At 40.7% G+C, this 18608-nt stretch overlaps 1 protein-coding gene across 2 annotated transcripts in view; it reads right to left on the reverse strand.

The window, feature by feature from the left end:
• SORCS1 (sortilin related VPS10 domain containing receptor 1) overlaps positions 1-18608 on the reverse strand; it is a 359470-nt gene that overhangs the window by 219980 nt on the left and 120882 nt on the right. For both annotated transcript variants that reach the window (XR_009557597.1, XM_035132751.2), the window contains exon 2: positions 16235-16302. Coding sequence is in view for 1 of the 2 variants with exons in the window: in XM_035132751.2 (XP_034988642.2) it covers positions 16235-16302 (68 nt within the window). In the remaining variant the exon portion in view is untranslated. The remainder of the gene's footprint in view (positions 1-16234; positions 16303-18608) is intronic.

An 18608-nucleotide genomic window follows, 5' to 3' on the forward strand; every position in this document is an offset into this window, starting at 1 on the left:
AAAGAACCTTTGCTTCTTTAAGAAAATCAAACACACATGACTGTAAAAGGATTACTCCTACCTGAACAATTATACTTTAGGAAGAATAAAAATCACGGTTAAAATGACAAATGAATGACACATATCAGATGCAAATAGATGAAAACTAATTGTTTGCAAAAATTTGATGTTTAACTGTCATGCCATCTCATCACAGAAAAATATTGATGATGCACATGTTAAAGGCATTAAGATTTAATCATAAGGACTGTGCTGCTATCTCATTTTAGCAAAAAGAAGCCTATGAACAGAACAACAGTGAACACACACTGGGAACACCTTACTGCTATCTTACCTGTGCGAGGCCCATGGGCAACAAAAGCTTCACATGGTTTTTGCAGTACCCTTTCATTGCCATGTGACACGCACAGTAAACCCTATGGATGGATTGTGTCCAGCATTCATGCAGTCTTCTAAATCTCAGATGCATTGGTGATCTTACAAACAGAATTGAATGAACACTGCAATACAAACTGTGCAAAAAAAAAAAGCCCTAGGAAATGAGATCATAGGTTTCAAAACCCAACTAAATATGTACTGCTGGCTTCTATTGTATAAGTGTTTCCAACTGCATGCTGGAATATAGCTGGCTTATTTCTTTCTTTTTTTCTGGTTTTCAGTCCATTACCAGTCTAAAAGGAACCTAACTTAAGAACAGCATAGTACATGGTATCCAACAAGGGGCCAATCCAATTTGACCCTTGCACTTCAAAAATTTATTACAAGTGTGTACGGGGCGGACTAAGGGCTCCCTGGTTCTTTCTTGCATGCTTTTAAGCAGTTCTTATCTGCTCACAGCAGATAGAAATTGTAGTGTTTGCTGAAGTGTTGGAGCAAAAAAGCCCCTGGAAACAGAGGAGTGTTAGGACGTGCCACCCCTTCTTGGGTAATTGTGCAGAGAAAAGGTTGGCCGTACAATTAAGCTACGTGGGGCAGTCATCTTTTTCTCCATACGATTACCCAGGTGGGGGTGGCACATCATAATGGACTGTCCCTTCCAGATGCTTTTTACTCAAGCATTTTGAACAAGCACAGCAAGCACAGCTCTTTCTAGCTGCTGCAAGGAGCTAGGAATGGTTTAAAAGCAAAAAAGCAATGATAAGAATAAGAATTAGGGGACACCCCCAGACCACCTTGCAAAAACAAAAACGTAGTAATTTGGAGTAGGCCAGGTTGGAAAGGTTCTTAGGTATACAATTTAATATGCATCTTTACATTTCAGTCTAGCAAAAGTCCACTGGGTGTGGAACAGGAGATTCGGTCTAAAATATTAAATGAACTGAAATCATCCCTCATCCCTACTCCCAGGCAGAGAGGAACAAGGGATATGGTGAACTGGATCTTGCTGCAAAGGGAAGAAAAGGGAAACGTTGGGAGGTGTGACTTTGTGCCAATGGCATTGTGGGATTGGTCATAGAACCAGCATTTTCTGAGTACTGCAGCTCATTGGGTAATGGCATAAAAGTGCTGCTTTAGTTGTTAATATTTAATTATAAGCTAGTTGCTTAGATCTGCTGTTTAGCCTGTTGTTCAGTTCAGTTCAAGTCAACGTCATCTGTGCCATTTGTCTTAATTTAGTTAAAGCATTTTCTCTCTTTTTTTAACCATGATGGAAAATGTAGCTCTATACAATTTTGCTTATCCTTTCAAATAAATTGCCCCTTCAGCGTCAGGTACATAAATAAATAAGTAAATGGGTTCTTTTCTTCTTAGGGAGTGGGATTCTTTTACAAGCTCAAGGCTTCAAAGCTGCTTTCATTATGTCCTTTGGTGACATTTCGAGTCATGAGAATCTCAACAAAAAGTACTTTGACCTCAATTGCTATGCAAAAGTTTGCAAACAAAAAAGTACACAATTTTGCTTTCCGTTTCGCTCTGTCAGGGTCATTGAATTCGACACTTTCCTCAAATATTGGCTTGAGTGCTACTTATAAATTTTGCACATTTTTAGTTCCATTAAAGCTGCTTCCTAAGATCTTAAAAAAAAAAAACCCCAACAACATGCACATCTAAGTCTATGGTCAGAATATGTGCACATATCAGACAATCTGGGAGGAGTGTTTTACGCTCTGTGGGAGCAGTGCAGGCAGGGACAGGGGAGTACACAATTAATTGTGTCAAATGAATGTTTTTAATTACATTATAAACGTGCTAAACTCAGTCTTAATTATGCCTCACTTCCCCATGTAGTGATAGCAGGGTGTATATTAGGGTTTCAATACACACATCTAGTTCAATGGAAGCAGTTCAATGGAAGCAGAAGGTGCATCCATGCAGAGGTTGTGAAAAAATATGCTCAGCGGGAGCATGGTACATTAAGAGGAGTCTATGGTGTCAGTCTGCCTTTGAATGTAATCCAGCAATCAGTGATGATGCTTTAGGGCAGGGGTTCCCAAATTGTGCTCCGTGGACCAGCAGTGATCCAGGAGCTTCATTCAGGTGGTTTGTGGCATGTCTGCATAAAACATTAATATTGATTTTTTTTAAAATTGTTTTTATTGCTTTATTCTATGGAATGCAAATTGTAATACAATAAAACACAATATAAGAAACAAAAGAAATAATTAAAACACAATTAAAACCCAAGTGGTACAATGCGTTGCAATTGCTAGAACAGACACCAAAATCATTAAGTAGTCTGTCAAGACCATTAGCAATTGTCAAGTTGTCCCGGGGGGGGGGGGGGGAGTTAGGAGACATTGCTTCAGGGATTGTGCATATCCATGGGCATGCAATTGGCAGCAGGACTGCAGCATGGATGTAAGTAAATGAAGACAAAAGTTTAGGAAAAGAAATAAAAAAGTGGCAGTGTACCCGGTGCAGAAAATTTCTTGTCACCCCCCCCCCATTGAATTTTTCTATATATATATATACTTTATTTCATATTTTCCTAGAAAGAAATTTTTATTCTGGGCCTCTAATAACAAGTAGGCGACTATGGACAGATACTTAAATCTACAGGTTGTGTTGTGTTTTGGCTTGTGTTATTTTATTTATAGCAGGCCCGTCCAACTTCCAAGAGACTGTGATCAACTGGCAGTGATCTACCCATTGGATTGACCAAAGTTGTTGAGCTTTTTTGCAGAACCAGAGTTGTTGAACTTTTTTTGGGGGGGGGGCAAGTGAGTCTGCCTGCCGCCTTACAGCTGAGGGGGAGACAGCTGGTGGACTGTTTTGGCAGCGTGAAGCTTGCTTGCACCAAAACCACAGCGTCTTTCACAGATGGTGAGTGCCACACAGATTTTTGTCACACCGCCCCCAGAGGTGACACCCGGTGCAGACCACACACCCCTTGCTCCGCCACGTGCCCTACACTTCCAATCTACTGGTCACAATATATTATTATTATTATTATTACTACTACTACTACTACTACTACCATGTTTCTCCAAAAATAAGACACCGTCTTATATTTATTTCTCCTAAAAAAAAAACACTGTGACTTATTTTCAGGGGATGTCTTTTTTATTTATTAAGTATGCTACAGTTTAACCTACAAGGTTAAACTGCCTATCACTATGGCTTATTTTGGGGGTATGGCTTATTTTGGGGGTATGGCTTATTTTTGGATACTTATTTGGTGGATTTGGTAAAAGGACAGATACTGCACATAAAGAGAAAAAAGTACATGCTTACAATGGAATAACTTGGGGTTTTCCCTAACTTTTCATAGCTGTGCCGCACTCCGGCTTCAACTCCCCAGTTACAACTGGAAGTAAAGTTCACACTTATACCCAAACAGGTTTATTTTTAAAGTTGACATGGGAATATTAAATGCTTTCAAAGGGACCCATCCTTTTATTTCTGCTTAAGTCATATTGAAAGGAAGGTAGGCCCAATGTTCATGAAGAGATCAAAAGGCAGGGAACACAGGTGCATCAAAATAAAGAGTGGTTGACTGATCTAAAAGAGAGATATGAAAGATTGCATGGGCCTGGGAAAAGCTGCCTGAAAAGAGGTAGGCAGAAGTAGTAAAGAGAAACAGTGAGCAGCCTGCTCTGTGAATGGGTGATTTGAGCTCACAAACCTTTAGTTCATTTTTCATAACACACTAGTGAGCACTAGCACACAGTCTGGAAATTACTGGACTAACCTGACACAATTCCTTTTACTCGTTTGGACAAAATACTAGTGGATTCTGGAAGTATCCTCATTCAAATATGCTGAACATTTCTTTTTCTCCTGCCAACAGAAATTGGAAGGCACAGGAAAGATAAAAACAGGCTTCAGGCTGTCACCAGCTGTTACACAATTGTTTGCTTATCTGGAAATAAGTGAAGACATTTGGCCTATGTTGCTCTAAGAGTTTTCAAAACACATGCATCTATCGAATGGTCACATAGTGCTCAGGTTCAGAGCCAAAATGCCCCTCTCCGCTCCTTTGTTGATCATTCCAGGGGCTGCAGACAGGCAAATTTCACACCCTGTGAACAGGAAGAAACTATATGCCTCTCCATTGCCTAAGCGAGGCTCATAGGTGAGGCACTGCAAAGGTAGCCAAAGAAACCACCACACTGCAGAACAGGAAGGAAGAGGAAACATACTTGCACAACCTGTTGCCTAGGCAACTAAAGATCACTGGCGGAGGAAGAGGAGTGTGGGGGAGGGGAGCTCACCGCCCCTGGCAAGGCGATCCCGGTGGGGTGCCATCATGGCTGCCAACCCTGCCTGCTCTGGGCGCCATGCCCCTATGGGCGGCACGTCATGCCCCGAGGACGCACGCCACGGTTAGCAGAGTTTGTAACCTGAAGCGTTTGTAACCTGAGGCATTTGTAACTCGAAGTACCACTGTACATGGAGAGATTTCCAAATACTAGTGAGAATAGGGCAAGCCCTGCTCCACACACCTTAAAGGACCACATATGGTTCGCCTAGCAAACTCTAATGATGCAGCTGTGGAGAATACCAACACATAGGTAAAATGTAATGGCAATACCCTACTTATTAGCTCCATTTTGAAAACAGAATTAACAAACTTTTAAAACATTATAGAACTGAAAAGCAGTATGAGCAATGCACATCTGCGACTTACAGTACCTGACTACTAATTGTCAGTATTAATATTCATATTCTGATTTACATGCTGACTCTTCTGTTGCAAATGGATCAAGGTTCCCTTGATTTGCATGGCAGCAATACTACATTTCATGACTGGATGCAAGACAGAATGCACTTTTAATGTGCTTAATAAATTTGCATCCTAATTAATGTGGAATGTCTTGTAAAGACCAGCCAACCAAAGGAGAATGCATTTAAGTGAATTCTGAGTCAAGCCAAATTCTTTGGAATCTAGAATATGGTTCTTGTGATACTCATCTGAATGACTTTGATATGGTATAAGTGCAGAAGAAATCAATATATTCAAAAGAAAGTGTCTGGGGAGATTAGTTGTGTGAGAGAAAAATATTTTAGCCACCTAAAATAGGATACAAATACAAAAAAAATAATTGTACCTATAGATGTAAGGAAATTTCTTCAGAAATAAAAGTTCATCTTTAATTTTGGGATTTAGGCCTTCTAAGGGTCCAGGTTTTTCATATGAGGGGCAGTCTTGTGGCATTATTCATCACCAATAAGTGGATATGAAAGAACTCTAAAGTCAGTTCTACAAGTTACGACTGCTTCAGAAAATGTTTTTTCACCTGAGGTACCACTGTATTTATGTTTTCAGATGCACAGTTTAAATATGTTTAAATTCATGTGCACTTATGTGATGCTTATACAGTGGTACCTCGGGTTACAAATGCTTTGGGTTACAAATTCTTCGGGTTACAAACTCCACTAACGTGGAAGTAGTTACCTCGGATTGCGAACCTTGCCCCAGGATGAGAATGGAAATTGAATGCCGGCAGTGGGAGGCCCCATTAGCAAAAGCGCGCCTCAGGTTAAGAATGGTTTCAGGTTAAGAATGGACCTCCAGAACGAATTAAGTTCATAACCCGAGGTACCACTGTATTTGGAAGTCTATACTGTATAGGAAAAATCAATATAACAGAAGTGTTTGCTGTAGTAATCACAATGTGCAGAACTGGTTTAAGAATAATTGGTATTTTGTATCTACTTTTTGGAATTTTTTAATGGCTTAGAATATAACATTGCCAGGCTTCATTTCTCTTAATCTACAATAAGGTGCTTTCTCTTTCTTAATTCTGCATCCAGTGCAACTCTGATACAGTAATACCTCGGGTTACGAACGCAATCCGTTCCGGATCGCAGTTCGTAACCCGAATAGTTCGCAAACCGAACGCGATGGGCGCCGCCATTTTGCGCATGCGCAAAGCGCGATTTTTGCGATTTTCGCGCTTTGCGCATGCGCAAATCGCGCGATCGCGCGTGCGCGGCTTATGCGTGCGCGCGCGTGGCGAAAACACTTCCTGGCCTCTGCACAAAAATGCATACAGTGGTACCTCGGTTTATGAACACAATTGGTTCCGGAAGTCTGTTCATAAACTGAAGCGTTCATAAACTGAAGCGAACTTTCCCATTGAAAGTAATGGAAAGTGGATTAATCTGTTCCAGACGGTCCGCGGGGTTCTTAAACTGAAGCGTTCATAAACTGAAGTGAACTTTCCCATTGAAAGTAATGGAAAGTGGATTAATCCGTTCCAGATGGGTCCGCGGAGTACTTAAACTGAAGCGTTCATAAACTGAAGCATGGGTGTAATTGGTTCCGGAAGTCTGTTCATAAATTGAAGCGTTCATAAACTGAAGCGAACTTTCCCACTGAAAGTAATGGAAAATGAATTAATCCGTTCCAGATGGGTCCGCGGTGTTCATAAACCGAAAATTCATAAACCGAGGTGTTCATAAACTGAGGTTCCACTGTATTTAAATGTGCGCTTACTTACCCAGATATCTAATCACAAAATAATAATAAAATAATAATAATAATAATAATAATAATAATAATAATAATAATAATAATAATAATAATTGTACCCCACCCATCTGGCTGGGTTATCTTTAAATAGCATTTGATTCAACATAAGCATTTCTTAACCTATTTTATCACAAAATGCACATTTTAAAATGTATTTTGGTACTTTCCTCAAGCGAAAAACTGTAATCACACAATTCAGAGATGTACGAATCCAAATATAAATTAGGTACCAATCTGTATATTAGTCCAGGGTGCATGCATTGAGTCAGTTCCCTGAAAAACAGACCACACACAATTCATTTCCATCTCCTGATGCAAGGTGGGAAGGAGGGCTGAGCTCAAGAATTGTCAGGACTTGTCCTTCCTTCTCTCATTTCCAGCAAGTGAAACTAGACTCATGATTGTGTTATTTCTCAGTAACATCTTCACTCCTATTCTGAGATTGCACGTCCCCCGACTATCACACCTGGGTCTGGGGCACTGTTTGCACTACACTAGTTGCAAAACCAACAAGACTTGCTTCCCGGCAGATGTTGTTTGCCAGGTGGGAGAATGGGAGTGGCAAAGCAGTGGAGAGTTCTGAATTGGTTTTGCACTGACTTCTCCAACACCTTGGGGACCCCTTTCTCCCCATAAGTAGCGGCTGGGAAGCTAGTGTTAATGGCTCCACCCAGTGAGCCACTTTTGCCTAATTACTACCCTGACCAGCACACTCACTCCTGCCATGAAATAAAATCTTAACAATAGAAACAGTGGTGGTTGGTGCTCCTGGGCAGCAGATACATCCATTCCTTTTGTTTTCATATCTTTGTTAATCTGCTATCCATTCCGTTTGCTAATAAAATGTCTTGGAGATGCAGGGGGAGACACGCCACATCAAGGTGCAAAGTTTCAGCGTGGAAATATTAAAAGAATGTTTCTTCATTTCTGTTCCTTTTTTTGTTGTTTCAAAAGTTATTTTAAATAAGTGAGCCTGGGGTCTCAAAAAGTTATTTTTCAATAGAGTGATTTGCTGCAAGACAAAGAATACAATCAAATAAAGGAAAATTCTTATTGAGTTATATGAAACAGGTATTTCTGCCTTTAAGCCATATACTGAATAATATCAGAGCATCTACAGAGAGAATTGCCCAATTCCCATTACTAAGTGCATTTGCATTGAATATGCACATTCTCTGATGTTTCAGACTCATGGCTGAAAGTCTGATAAACAGATATCACCACCTAAATTTGTATTTCAATTCACTTTGAAAGACAAAGGGAACTGCTGAATATTCAGATTTGAAAATCCAGCCTTAGAATCTACCTTAAGAGCCCCAAGGAAAAATTTAAAGTATTAAATTGATTTCAACCCAAGTTTTATGACCCCTGTTCAATAATTTGGTTAATCACTGGCTCCAGTCTCATTCAATTCAATGCTGTTGATACGGGGAGAGAGGTCTGACAAAGGTTGATTTTATGGAAGGATTTGCATGTAGGCTTAACAGAGACCAGAAGTAATGAACAAAAATAAACATCAGACGCTAGTGCTGAACACAGTAAGCCCCGTTGGCCACAACAGAACTTACTTCTGGGTAACTATGCAGAGTTTGCTTTCAAATTCAGACCTCCACCCTCAGATCAGGTCAAACCCTCAGGTTTACTAGGAAAACCGAACATACACAGCTATGTGTTTGCATAAGAGGTAATAATTCGTTTTTTTTCAAAAAATAATTGAAATGCTCTTTTCAAAACTAAGTTCTTAGCCTATTGCAGGGGTGGCAAACCCAGCAAGACGTTTCTGGACTATGACTCCCATTTTCCCTAACTGGCCATGCTGGCTGAGAGTTGATTCCAACAACAGGCAATAGGTACAGAGAGTCACTGGAGTGGTAGGGCTCATTCTACACACCCCTGCTTCCCCTCTGTACACGCAAACTGAATGCTTAAAGTGACCTAGGATGCTAACCATATCCAGTAACAGATTTTGAGCCACTTTTCTCAGCCCCATTAGATGCTTAGACAGTGAGAAATGGAAATGCCTTTCTATCTTGGATCAATTTGCTCCTGTTTGCTCCTGCAAACTGTAATCCATGGCATTCATGTCCCTAAAACCACATCAATGAAGCAAATGTTACGGCCTCATTGATGAAGATCAGAAGGTGCCAAAGAATATTGCTGTAAAACATAGGATAACATTCAGAGACCTGTGAGACCCCACACTATATATGTGAGATGCACACTCTAAATGTAAGGTGCAAATAAAAAGCGAGCATTTCACCGCCTTTCAGGAATGGCCTTTCTTTCTACACCTGAAAATGCTTTTGGGCAAGCTTTTCATAGGCTGTGAGGGAAATGTGAATGGACTGGAGGCCATCCATTATATGCTGGTTATATGTCTTTTATTTTGGTATCTCAGAACCAAAACCATTATGGCAGATGCAGGTGTGACACAGAGAAATCTCAGCATTCTGCAATTTGCTTAACACTTTTGCTTTTTTATATTTTTAAAATTGGGGGTGGGGGTTCTAAGTAGCTATAGTTCTTGAAATGTGCTCACAGGTACAATGATCTCAGTAGAGGGAGAAAATGGAAGCAACAAAAGTTCATCCTAATTCAGAATGTCAGAGCATTTCAACATTTATCTTACATGAAGAAAAATTTCTGAAGATAATCCACTGGGAACTGAACATTTCATTTCAGTGAAGTTTGTGTGTGAAAACTTCCTGGAAGATTGTGGCCCTTGTTACCAAGCAACTTTAAACACACAGAAAAGCACTTTCCCAAGTGCTTTGATCTCATTCAGAAATAACAGTAACATTTGATGTTAGGCTGGCTTAGTTACAACAGGCAACAATGTAAGCTTCCACGGAACTGACTTTGGGCTTTTTGGCACATTAAAGTCTTACCACTGCCACTGTGAACTAGAATGAGGTGACTGATTTACATAGATTTACTAAGGGCCAAGTCTCTTCAATGTGTGCTTGCGAAATGAAATCAACTGAATCTTTACGCCATGTTATGTTTATCTGCCCTATGTACAGTTCGGTTCGTGCTAGTACAGTGGTACCTCTACTTACAAATAACTCTACTTACAAATTTTTCTACTTACAAATGGAGCTCCGTCCGCCATCTTGGATGCGGTTTAGATAGGATTTTTTCTACTTACAAATTTTTAGATAGGGTTGCTTCGACTTACAAATTTTTTCTCCCAATGCATTCCTATGGGATTCGACTTACAAATTTTTTCGACTTACAAATGTGTGTTCGGAACGCATTAAATTCGTAAGTAGAGGTACCACTGTATATTAAACTCCATAATCCAGCCTATGGCTGACAATCCAGTTGACCTTCAGCTAGCCTGGGTTCTTCAAGATGTGGACCCTTATATTACTCTACAGGTTGCTAAATTCCTAACAGCCGTCCTCTCGTACAAGAGACGGAATGGAATGTTAGCTGATTATTGATAGTTATAAGAATTTTTTATTTTTTTAAAATGACATCAGATATTGATTTTAGTTAGGCGCCTAAATTTGTCGTCTAAATCTTAAACCTTCAAGATATGTTTTTTTGAATTGTTAATATTTGTCCTTGTGAGCTGTGAATTGTGTTATATTATCTGTGGTTTGTACGAGTCTGCGGTTTTATTTGATTTGTTTTGTTGTGTTGTGTTTTATGATGGGCGTACAGCCGAATAAACATCTTTGCTTTGACTGAGGAGAAGGGGCAAAACACACACACAGCATGATTATATCAACCCCATTACAGACAGGATCCAACTTCTCAATTCAAAACAGGAATTGCATCCTATCCCACCCACTCCTCTGTAAGGTAAAGGTAAAGGACCCCTGGACAATTAAGTACAGTCAAAGGCGACTATGGAGTGCAGCGCTCATCTCACTTTTAGGCCGAGGGAGCCGGCGTTTGTCCACAAACAGCTTTCCAGGTCATGTGGCCAGCATGACTAAATGACTTCTGATGCAATGGAACACTGCGATGGAAGCCAGAGTGTACAGAAACGCCGTTTACCTTCCCGCTGCAGCAGTACCTATTTATCTATTGCACTGGTGTGCTTTTGAACTGCTAGGTTGGCAGAAGCTGAGACAGAGCAACAGGAGCTCACCCCGTCACAGGGATTCGAACTACTGACCTTCTGATCAGCAAGCCCAAGGGGCTCAGTGGTTTAGATCGCAGCACCACCAGCGTCCCTTTTATTCTTCTGTATTACCTGTCAGTCTACCCACTCTTCTCCAAGGAGAATAAAAGTCTTTGGGAAGAGGGTATTACACAGCAGAGGGGAGAAGAAGGGAACAGAGGAGGGGGCATGATTTCAAATGGAATGCACTGAGCATAATTTCTGACTGGAACATGTGGCTTGATGAGATCATTGTGTGCTTAGCATATTTTACGACATAGGAGAGGACTTGGCCTATAATAATAATAGTAATAGTAATAGTAATAGTAATAGTAATATTTATTATTTATACCCCACCCATCTGGCTGGGTTTCCCCAGTCACTCTGGGCGGCTTCCAACAAAATATTAAAATACAATAGTTTATTAAACATTAAAAGCTTCCCTAAACAGGGCTGCCTTCAGATGTCTTCTAAAAGTCTGGTAGTTGTTTTTCTTTTTGACATCTGGTGGGAGGGCATTCCACTGAGAAGGCCCTCTGCCTGGTTCCCTGTAACTTGGCTTCTCACAGTGAGGGAACCGCCAGAAGGCCATCAGTGTCCGGGCAGAACGATGGGGGTGGAGTCACTCCTTCAGGTATACTGGACTGAGGCCATTTAGGGCTTTAAAGGTCAGCACCAACACTTTGAATTGTGCTCGGAAACATACTGGGAGCCAATGTAGGTCTTGGCGACTGCTCCCAGTCACCAGTCTAGCTGCCGCATTCTGGATAAGTTGTAGTTTCCAGGTCACCTTCAAAGGTAGCCCTACATAGAGCACATTGCAGTAGTCCAAGCGAGAGATAACTAGAGCATGCACCACTCTGGTGAGACAGTCTGCAGGCAGCTAGGGTCTCAGCCTGCATACCAGATGGAGCTGGTAGACAGCTGCCCTGGATACAGAATTGACCTGCACCTCCATGGACAGCTGTGAGTCAAAAAAGGACTTCCAGGCTGCGCACCTGGTCCTTCAGATATCCCATTCAGGACCAGGGAGTCCTCCACACCTGCCCGCCTCCTGTCCCCAAAAAACAGTACTTCTGTCTTGTCGGGATTCAACCTCAATCTGTTAGCTGCCATCCATCCTCCAACTGCCTCCAGACACTCACACAGGACCATCACAGCCTTCACTGGTTCTGATTTGAAAGAGAAGTAGAGCTGGGTATCATCCGCATATTGATGAACACCCAGCCCAAACCCCTTGATGATCTCTCCCAGCAGCTGCATGTAAATGTTGAAAAGCATGGGGGAGAGGACAGAACCCTGAGGCATCCCACAAGTGAGAGCCCAGGGGTCTGAACACTCATCCCCCCCCCACCACTTTCTGAACACTGCCTAGGAGGAAGGAGCGGAACCACTGTATAACAGTGGCCCCAGCTCCCAGCCCCTCTAGACAGTCCAGAAGGATGTTATGGTTGATGGTGTCAAAAGCCGCTGAGAGATCCAGCAGGACCAGGAAACAGCTCTCACCTTTGTCCCTAGTCTGCCGGAGATCATCGACTAGTTGGACCAAGGCAGTTTCAGTTAGCATGTGCTAACTTACCTTTAGCTTGAAAGTGTCGAGGTGAATTTAAGACAGAACTTGCTCACACTTTCAAGGAAAGGAATGAGAAGTGTAAAAAATATCATTCTAGCCACTTGCAGCAGTGTTCCATTGAGAGCACATCACTGGTTGGCATTCAAAGCCTTGCAGGATAAGGTTAATCACAGTTCTTTAATGTTTGTCTCCACACAGTTTCAATCACATTACAAATGTGGAGATTATTTCCTCCCTCCGTCTCCTTGCCACCACCACCAATTCCCTGTAGATATGGTATCTTTTATTCTGACATTTTACTTATCTTAAACTTAAGCTTATCTTTATTTAGTAGCAGAAACCACTGTTTTCTCCAGAGTCTCAAAGCTTAATCCCTTTTGTGATCTAGGAGATATCTGGGAGAGCATTGGAAGAAGGAAATATATATAAACAAATCCAACTTGACTAATTGTTCTGTGTCACACAAGCTATTTCATACCTTTACTCCCTTTCTTGAAGAAAAATAAATGCTTTTTTAAAAAAAGGAGAGAGAGAGAGAGAGAACTCAAAAGCACATGGAAGGCAAAGCCTACCTAGAGGATTATAGTGTAATTAATGCCAAGTCTAGCTGGAGAGAAATCTCAATAACTCATTTCAAAGGTGGAATCACCCTTGTAACTCAGAGCCTGTTGATCCACTGAGACTGGTGCATGTAAAGCTCAGCTGCCTATCAACTTCTCTGCCTCTTACACACTGTGTAGAAGCAGCAGAAAGTCTTCTGATGCCTAGGACCTCATGTGGATCACTTTACTAGTTTTAATACCATTTTTAAAACCACTTTAGTTAAATTTCCAGAGCTAGGTGATTGAAAGAAAGATCCAAACATGGCAAGTACCGTAATCACATTATTGAAAATATATAGCTGATGGAAGAAACACTTCATTATTTCTCCTTAAACCCAGACCAGGAAGGAACCATGCTTAATTAGTGCATTTATGGATATAAAGGTCAACAATGGTATGGTTTTACTCAAATGACTCTGCACGATCTCACTCCTCCATATGGAACAGTCACAAGAATTAGACTCACCACAGCTCCCCATTATGTTGAAACGGAAGGGGACTGTGCTTAGTTTAAATGATGGTTAGTTCAAACAACCTAGGATCAAACCATGGTGCATTCTCCTGCTTGTTCACTAACTACAGTTTCAACTAACCATAGTTCTCAAATTAAAAAATAACAGGAAGCTCTGGTTAGTGTAAAACGGGAAGTAGATGCTTCCGATTTTGTCCTTGAGAACGGGTCTTTTCTGTAGTGGCTCCCCATTGGTGGAAAGCTCTTCCTAGGGAGGTTCGCCTGGTGCTTTCGTTATATATTTTTAGGCACCAGGCAAAAGCACTTCTCTTCAATTTCCTCTCAAATAAAGAATCCATGACAGATGCCATCCAAGCTCTGCTTAGAAACATCCAAGGAAAACAATTCACCACCCTTTGAGGGAATCTCCTTTCCCATAACTTGAAGCCACTGGTTTTCATCCTACCCTTCAGGGTTGGAGAAAACAAGCTTGTTCCATCTTCTATGTGGCAGCCCTTTAGGTATTTGAAGATGGTTATCATATCTCCTCTCAGTCTCCTCTTAGCCAGGCTAAACATACCCAATTCACTCAAGCGCTCCTCATAAGGCTTGGTTTCCAAACCCCTAATCATCTTGGTTGCCCTCTTCTGTAGATGTTCCAGCTTGTCAATATGCTTCTTAAATGTAACATGTTAAAATACCAATATGACCACTTGTGTTAAAGACTTGATTCAAACTGATTCTGCAAAACAATGACTGATATCCTAAATAAATATGAGGACATGCTCACATGTGCCAAATTTTATAAATTAAAGAACTAATTCTACTTGCAAATGTCACATGAAAAAGTGGCCCATAGCTGCCAAGTTTTCCCTTTTCTCGCGAGGAAGCCTATTCAGCATAAGGGAAAATCCCTTTAAAAAAGGGGTAACTTGGCACCTATGAAGTGGCCATAGGGCTTAGCTACTGCTTTATTTTTAACCTGTATCATTCTAGAAGTTTAAGGAAAATGAGAAAATATCACTGTACTGAACCTAAGAGGGATGTGGGGAGTCCTTGCTCTCTTCAGCCTTCAGAAACTGGATGTCATTTATAGGCAAATAAGAGCAAAACACTCATATGCAAGATAATACATTATTTCATTCATTGACATCATACCTGGAAAAGCTTGGAACATCCAAGGTTGCAAAAGGTTGCTCTTTTCATTTTATTTCTTTGTACTGTTTCATATTTTTAAGGAACAAACACCAAGGTCTGAACTAATGTCACAAGGCAAATAGAAATAGCAGTCAATAGTCTACTGCCAAACTCTTTTAAAACTTCCTAACATCACTTTTTGTTGTCTCACAGAAAGAACTTTGCAACGTGTCTACTGGTAGTCTCTGCTGAAATTAAAGAGAAGAGATCCCCTCTCAATGCAAAGATCTAATGCCCGATGCCAAACCTCTTCTGTACTATTCTCCCCCATTAGAAGCTCGTCTCCTGGCAGCAGCACTGCCATCTACAGGAGGGGTGAGGCAGTGAAGTAGTTCATGCTTTTAGATTTATACTGTACTTGTGTTTTCTACTTATGATATAATAAATGTAAGCATATTTATTATTAATACTGTAACTATGTAGTTATTTATAAATGCAAAAGAAAATGAAACAAAACAAAACACTTGGAACTTCCGTCTTCTTGACAAAAATAGTAGAATTTGTTTTCAAGTTGCTATCCTTCAGATTCCTTTACTCAATGCAAGAGAATATAAGATGACCAGCATGTTTATTCCCAGCATGGGATGGGAGAATGCACAAAGGAAATATAGTACTTTTATATGAATTAGTTTGGGACACACATTGCTACATTGTTGCTGACGTTAAGCAACTCTAGGTATGATGAGTGACTAAACAGGAGTCTATTAAAAGCTCCATGTAAGCTTTCTAAGCAAAGAGTAAGAGTTGAGTAAAATATTATAAATATGGTGTGTGTGTGTGTGTGTGTGTGTGTGTGTGTAGCAGAAGCAGTGTGAATAGAAAGAAAATATCACTGCTAAGCTTGAAATGGAAATTAACTAATGCTATTCAGCAGTGGAACAGACTCCCACGAGAGGTGGTGGACTCTCCTTACTTGGAGGTTTTCAAACAGAGGTTGGATGGACATCTGTCATGGATGCCTTAGCTGAGATTTCTGCATTGCAGGTGGTTGGACTAGATGACCCTTGGGTCCCTTCCCACACTAAGATTTTCACTCTGGAAAATGAGCTTGTTATAATGCACTATTCACCATATTGTAAGAAATAAATTATTACTACAAATTGGAACAACATTAGGTTTTGCTTTCAGTTTTTAAATCAAATTTTCATTTTTAATTAACAGATGCATGAAAGCAGCAGTACATCATGTAGTTGAATAGGATGGCTCAATTCTGACATCTCCACGTGTGAAGAATGAGCAGAGCCATAAATGACCACTCTGAGAGACCTGCAAACCTTCCATCATGTAAGAAATCCAATTAAATCTAATGAGAGGACTGTACCACAGTGTCCAAATTGTTAAGTAAGTTGGTAATTATTAACTCAGCTTATCTACATACCTCCACAGTGAGCTCTCCGTGATACTCCCCAGGTTGTAGTCATACAGCTTTGTCAGAATTAAAATCACCTGCAGGCACAAGAAGGAAATCATGGTTACTCTCTAACAATTAGAATCTCATAGAACTGATATGACCCAGGGGAGGACTTAGACTGCTGTTAATGGGTGCTTAACATAATTAAATGAACTGCTCAAGCATTTGCTTAACTGATATGGAAGTGTCTGCAGAGACGTCAGCAGACATCGGAATTCCTCCCACCAGTGTCTGCCGCATGTGGCAACTTCTCTCAGAAAAAAAGGGGAGGGTCATCTGCTTTTCCACTCAAAGCACATGATAAAGGTAAAACGTCAACAGGGTGTGAACCAGTTTAAAACTATTTTTCTAGACCTGCTGCAGGGGCTCCATGTGAATTAGTGGTCAAGATCTTCTACTCTTGCAGTTACCCCCCCGTCCCCAGAAATAAGCCCTCACATTGTACAATAACAGATAGATAAATTGTACAGAACCACAGACTTTAATAAAGACCCATAGTATAGTATATTCTTCTAAATAGTATGGAGTCATAGAGTTGGACAGGATCTTGTAGGTCCAACACCCTGCACAATGCAGGAAATGCAGAACAAAGAATGGCTTTCCAATAGCTGCTTGAAGACTTTTGCCAAGGGGACCCACAATCCCTGTTTGTCATTGGTTCAGTTCTCAGACTGCTCTTATGGATAAAATGCTTCTCCTGGACTTTAGCTGAAATCTGTTAATGGATGTAGTCATACTCTCTGGGGCAGCACATAACCATTCATTGACCGTTTCTATGTGATAGCCCTTGAGGCATCTCAAGAGTATTAATATCCAGCTAAACATGTTTAGCTTATGGACTTGCTATCCATCTTTGTTCCCCCCCCCCTGTACCTTTTTTCAATTAGTTTATATCCTTTTAAAATTGCAGCTGTTACATTTTATGATCTGAAAACTTTTTATTAAAGTTTTTAACAAACAAACAAAAGTACATATATTGTCCACTTTATACCTGTCCATTTGATGTTTTGTTGGTTGGCCCTAAACACTGAACTTTGCATTTGTCTGTATCAAATTTCCTTTTGTTAATTTCAACCATTTCCCATTCTATAAGGGTCATTTTGAATTTTATTCCTGTCTTTTGAGGTGTTTGCTATTCCTCCCAGATTATCCACACATTTAACAAGGGTTGCCTCCACTTCTTCATCTAAGGCATTGATCCCAATGTACAAAGAATACCAGGCCTAGAATAGAGCCTTGCAGCACCCTACTTGCAACCAATGATGAGCCCTCCATGAGTACCATTTTCCAACCAGCTGGAAAACCATTTGATAGCATTATCATCTAACCCACATTTAACCAGTTCATGGAGCAAAATATGGGGCATGTTGTCAAATGCTTTGCTAAAACAAGATGAATTACATCCACAGCATCCCATTAATTGGGTTTACCAACCCAATTAAAAAAGAGAGAAAGACATTACAGTAGTCTTAAATGAAATTTTAAGGGAAAGCTGCATTACATAATTTTTCAGTGCAGATGTGCTTCTGGCATTACTTAATCAAAGTGTGATTGTGGCTTCCATGCTAATTGCCTCGCTAGACGAATTTAATTCGTTCCGCAGGTCTATTCTTATAACAAAAAATTCGTCTAGCGAACCCCATAGGAATGCATTGAATTTTTTTTGAATTTTTTTTTTGGGCCCATAGGAACGCATTAATTGAATTTCAATGCATTCCTATGGGAAACCGCGATTCGCTAGATGAATTTTTCGTAAAACGAATTCGTCTAGCGAGGCAACCTCCGCTAGAAAAATCCTTTCTTTAAGTGAAAATTTCGTCTTACAGGGCGTTCATTAAGCGAGGCACCACTGTACTTTAAAGTCATTCATTCATACATTCATTGTGGTAGGCCAAATTCCCCCCACCTCCACAGCCACAAATCCACCTCATTGGCATTGTGGTCATATATAGCAAGGGTGGATAACACGTGGCCCTTCATACATTGTTGAACTACAGCTCTCATTATTCCAGGCCATTGGCCATGCTGCCTGAGACTGGTGGGGGCAGGAGTCTAACTGGGGGGCTACAGGTTAGACACCCCCCATGCTATTTTTCTAGAAAAAGAGGTGCCGGAATTCACCATGAACACCTCCCTTGTTCTCTTATAATGGCAATGGCACCACCCTGAGAGGTGCCAGAACTGAGTTCCTGTGAGTTTTAGCTGAAAAAAGTCCTGGGCACCCCTGGTGTAGATAACACTCCATAGAATACCGTTCATATGGGGTAGTTTGCTACATGCTCTGGTAATTTCACCATGCCCCTGTAAAACCACCAAAACATATAGAAAACAGTGGTGCCTC

Source organism: Zootoca vivipara, chromosome 5 (assembly GCF_963506605.1).
Source record: "Zootoca vivipara chromosome 5, rZooViv1.1, whole genome shotgun sequence".
NCBI classification, from domain to species: domain Eukaryota; kingdom Metazoa; phylum Chordata; class Lepidosauria; order Squamata; family Lacertidae; genus Zootoca; species Zootoca vivipara.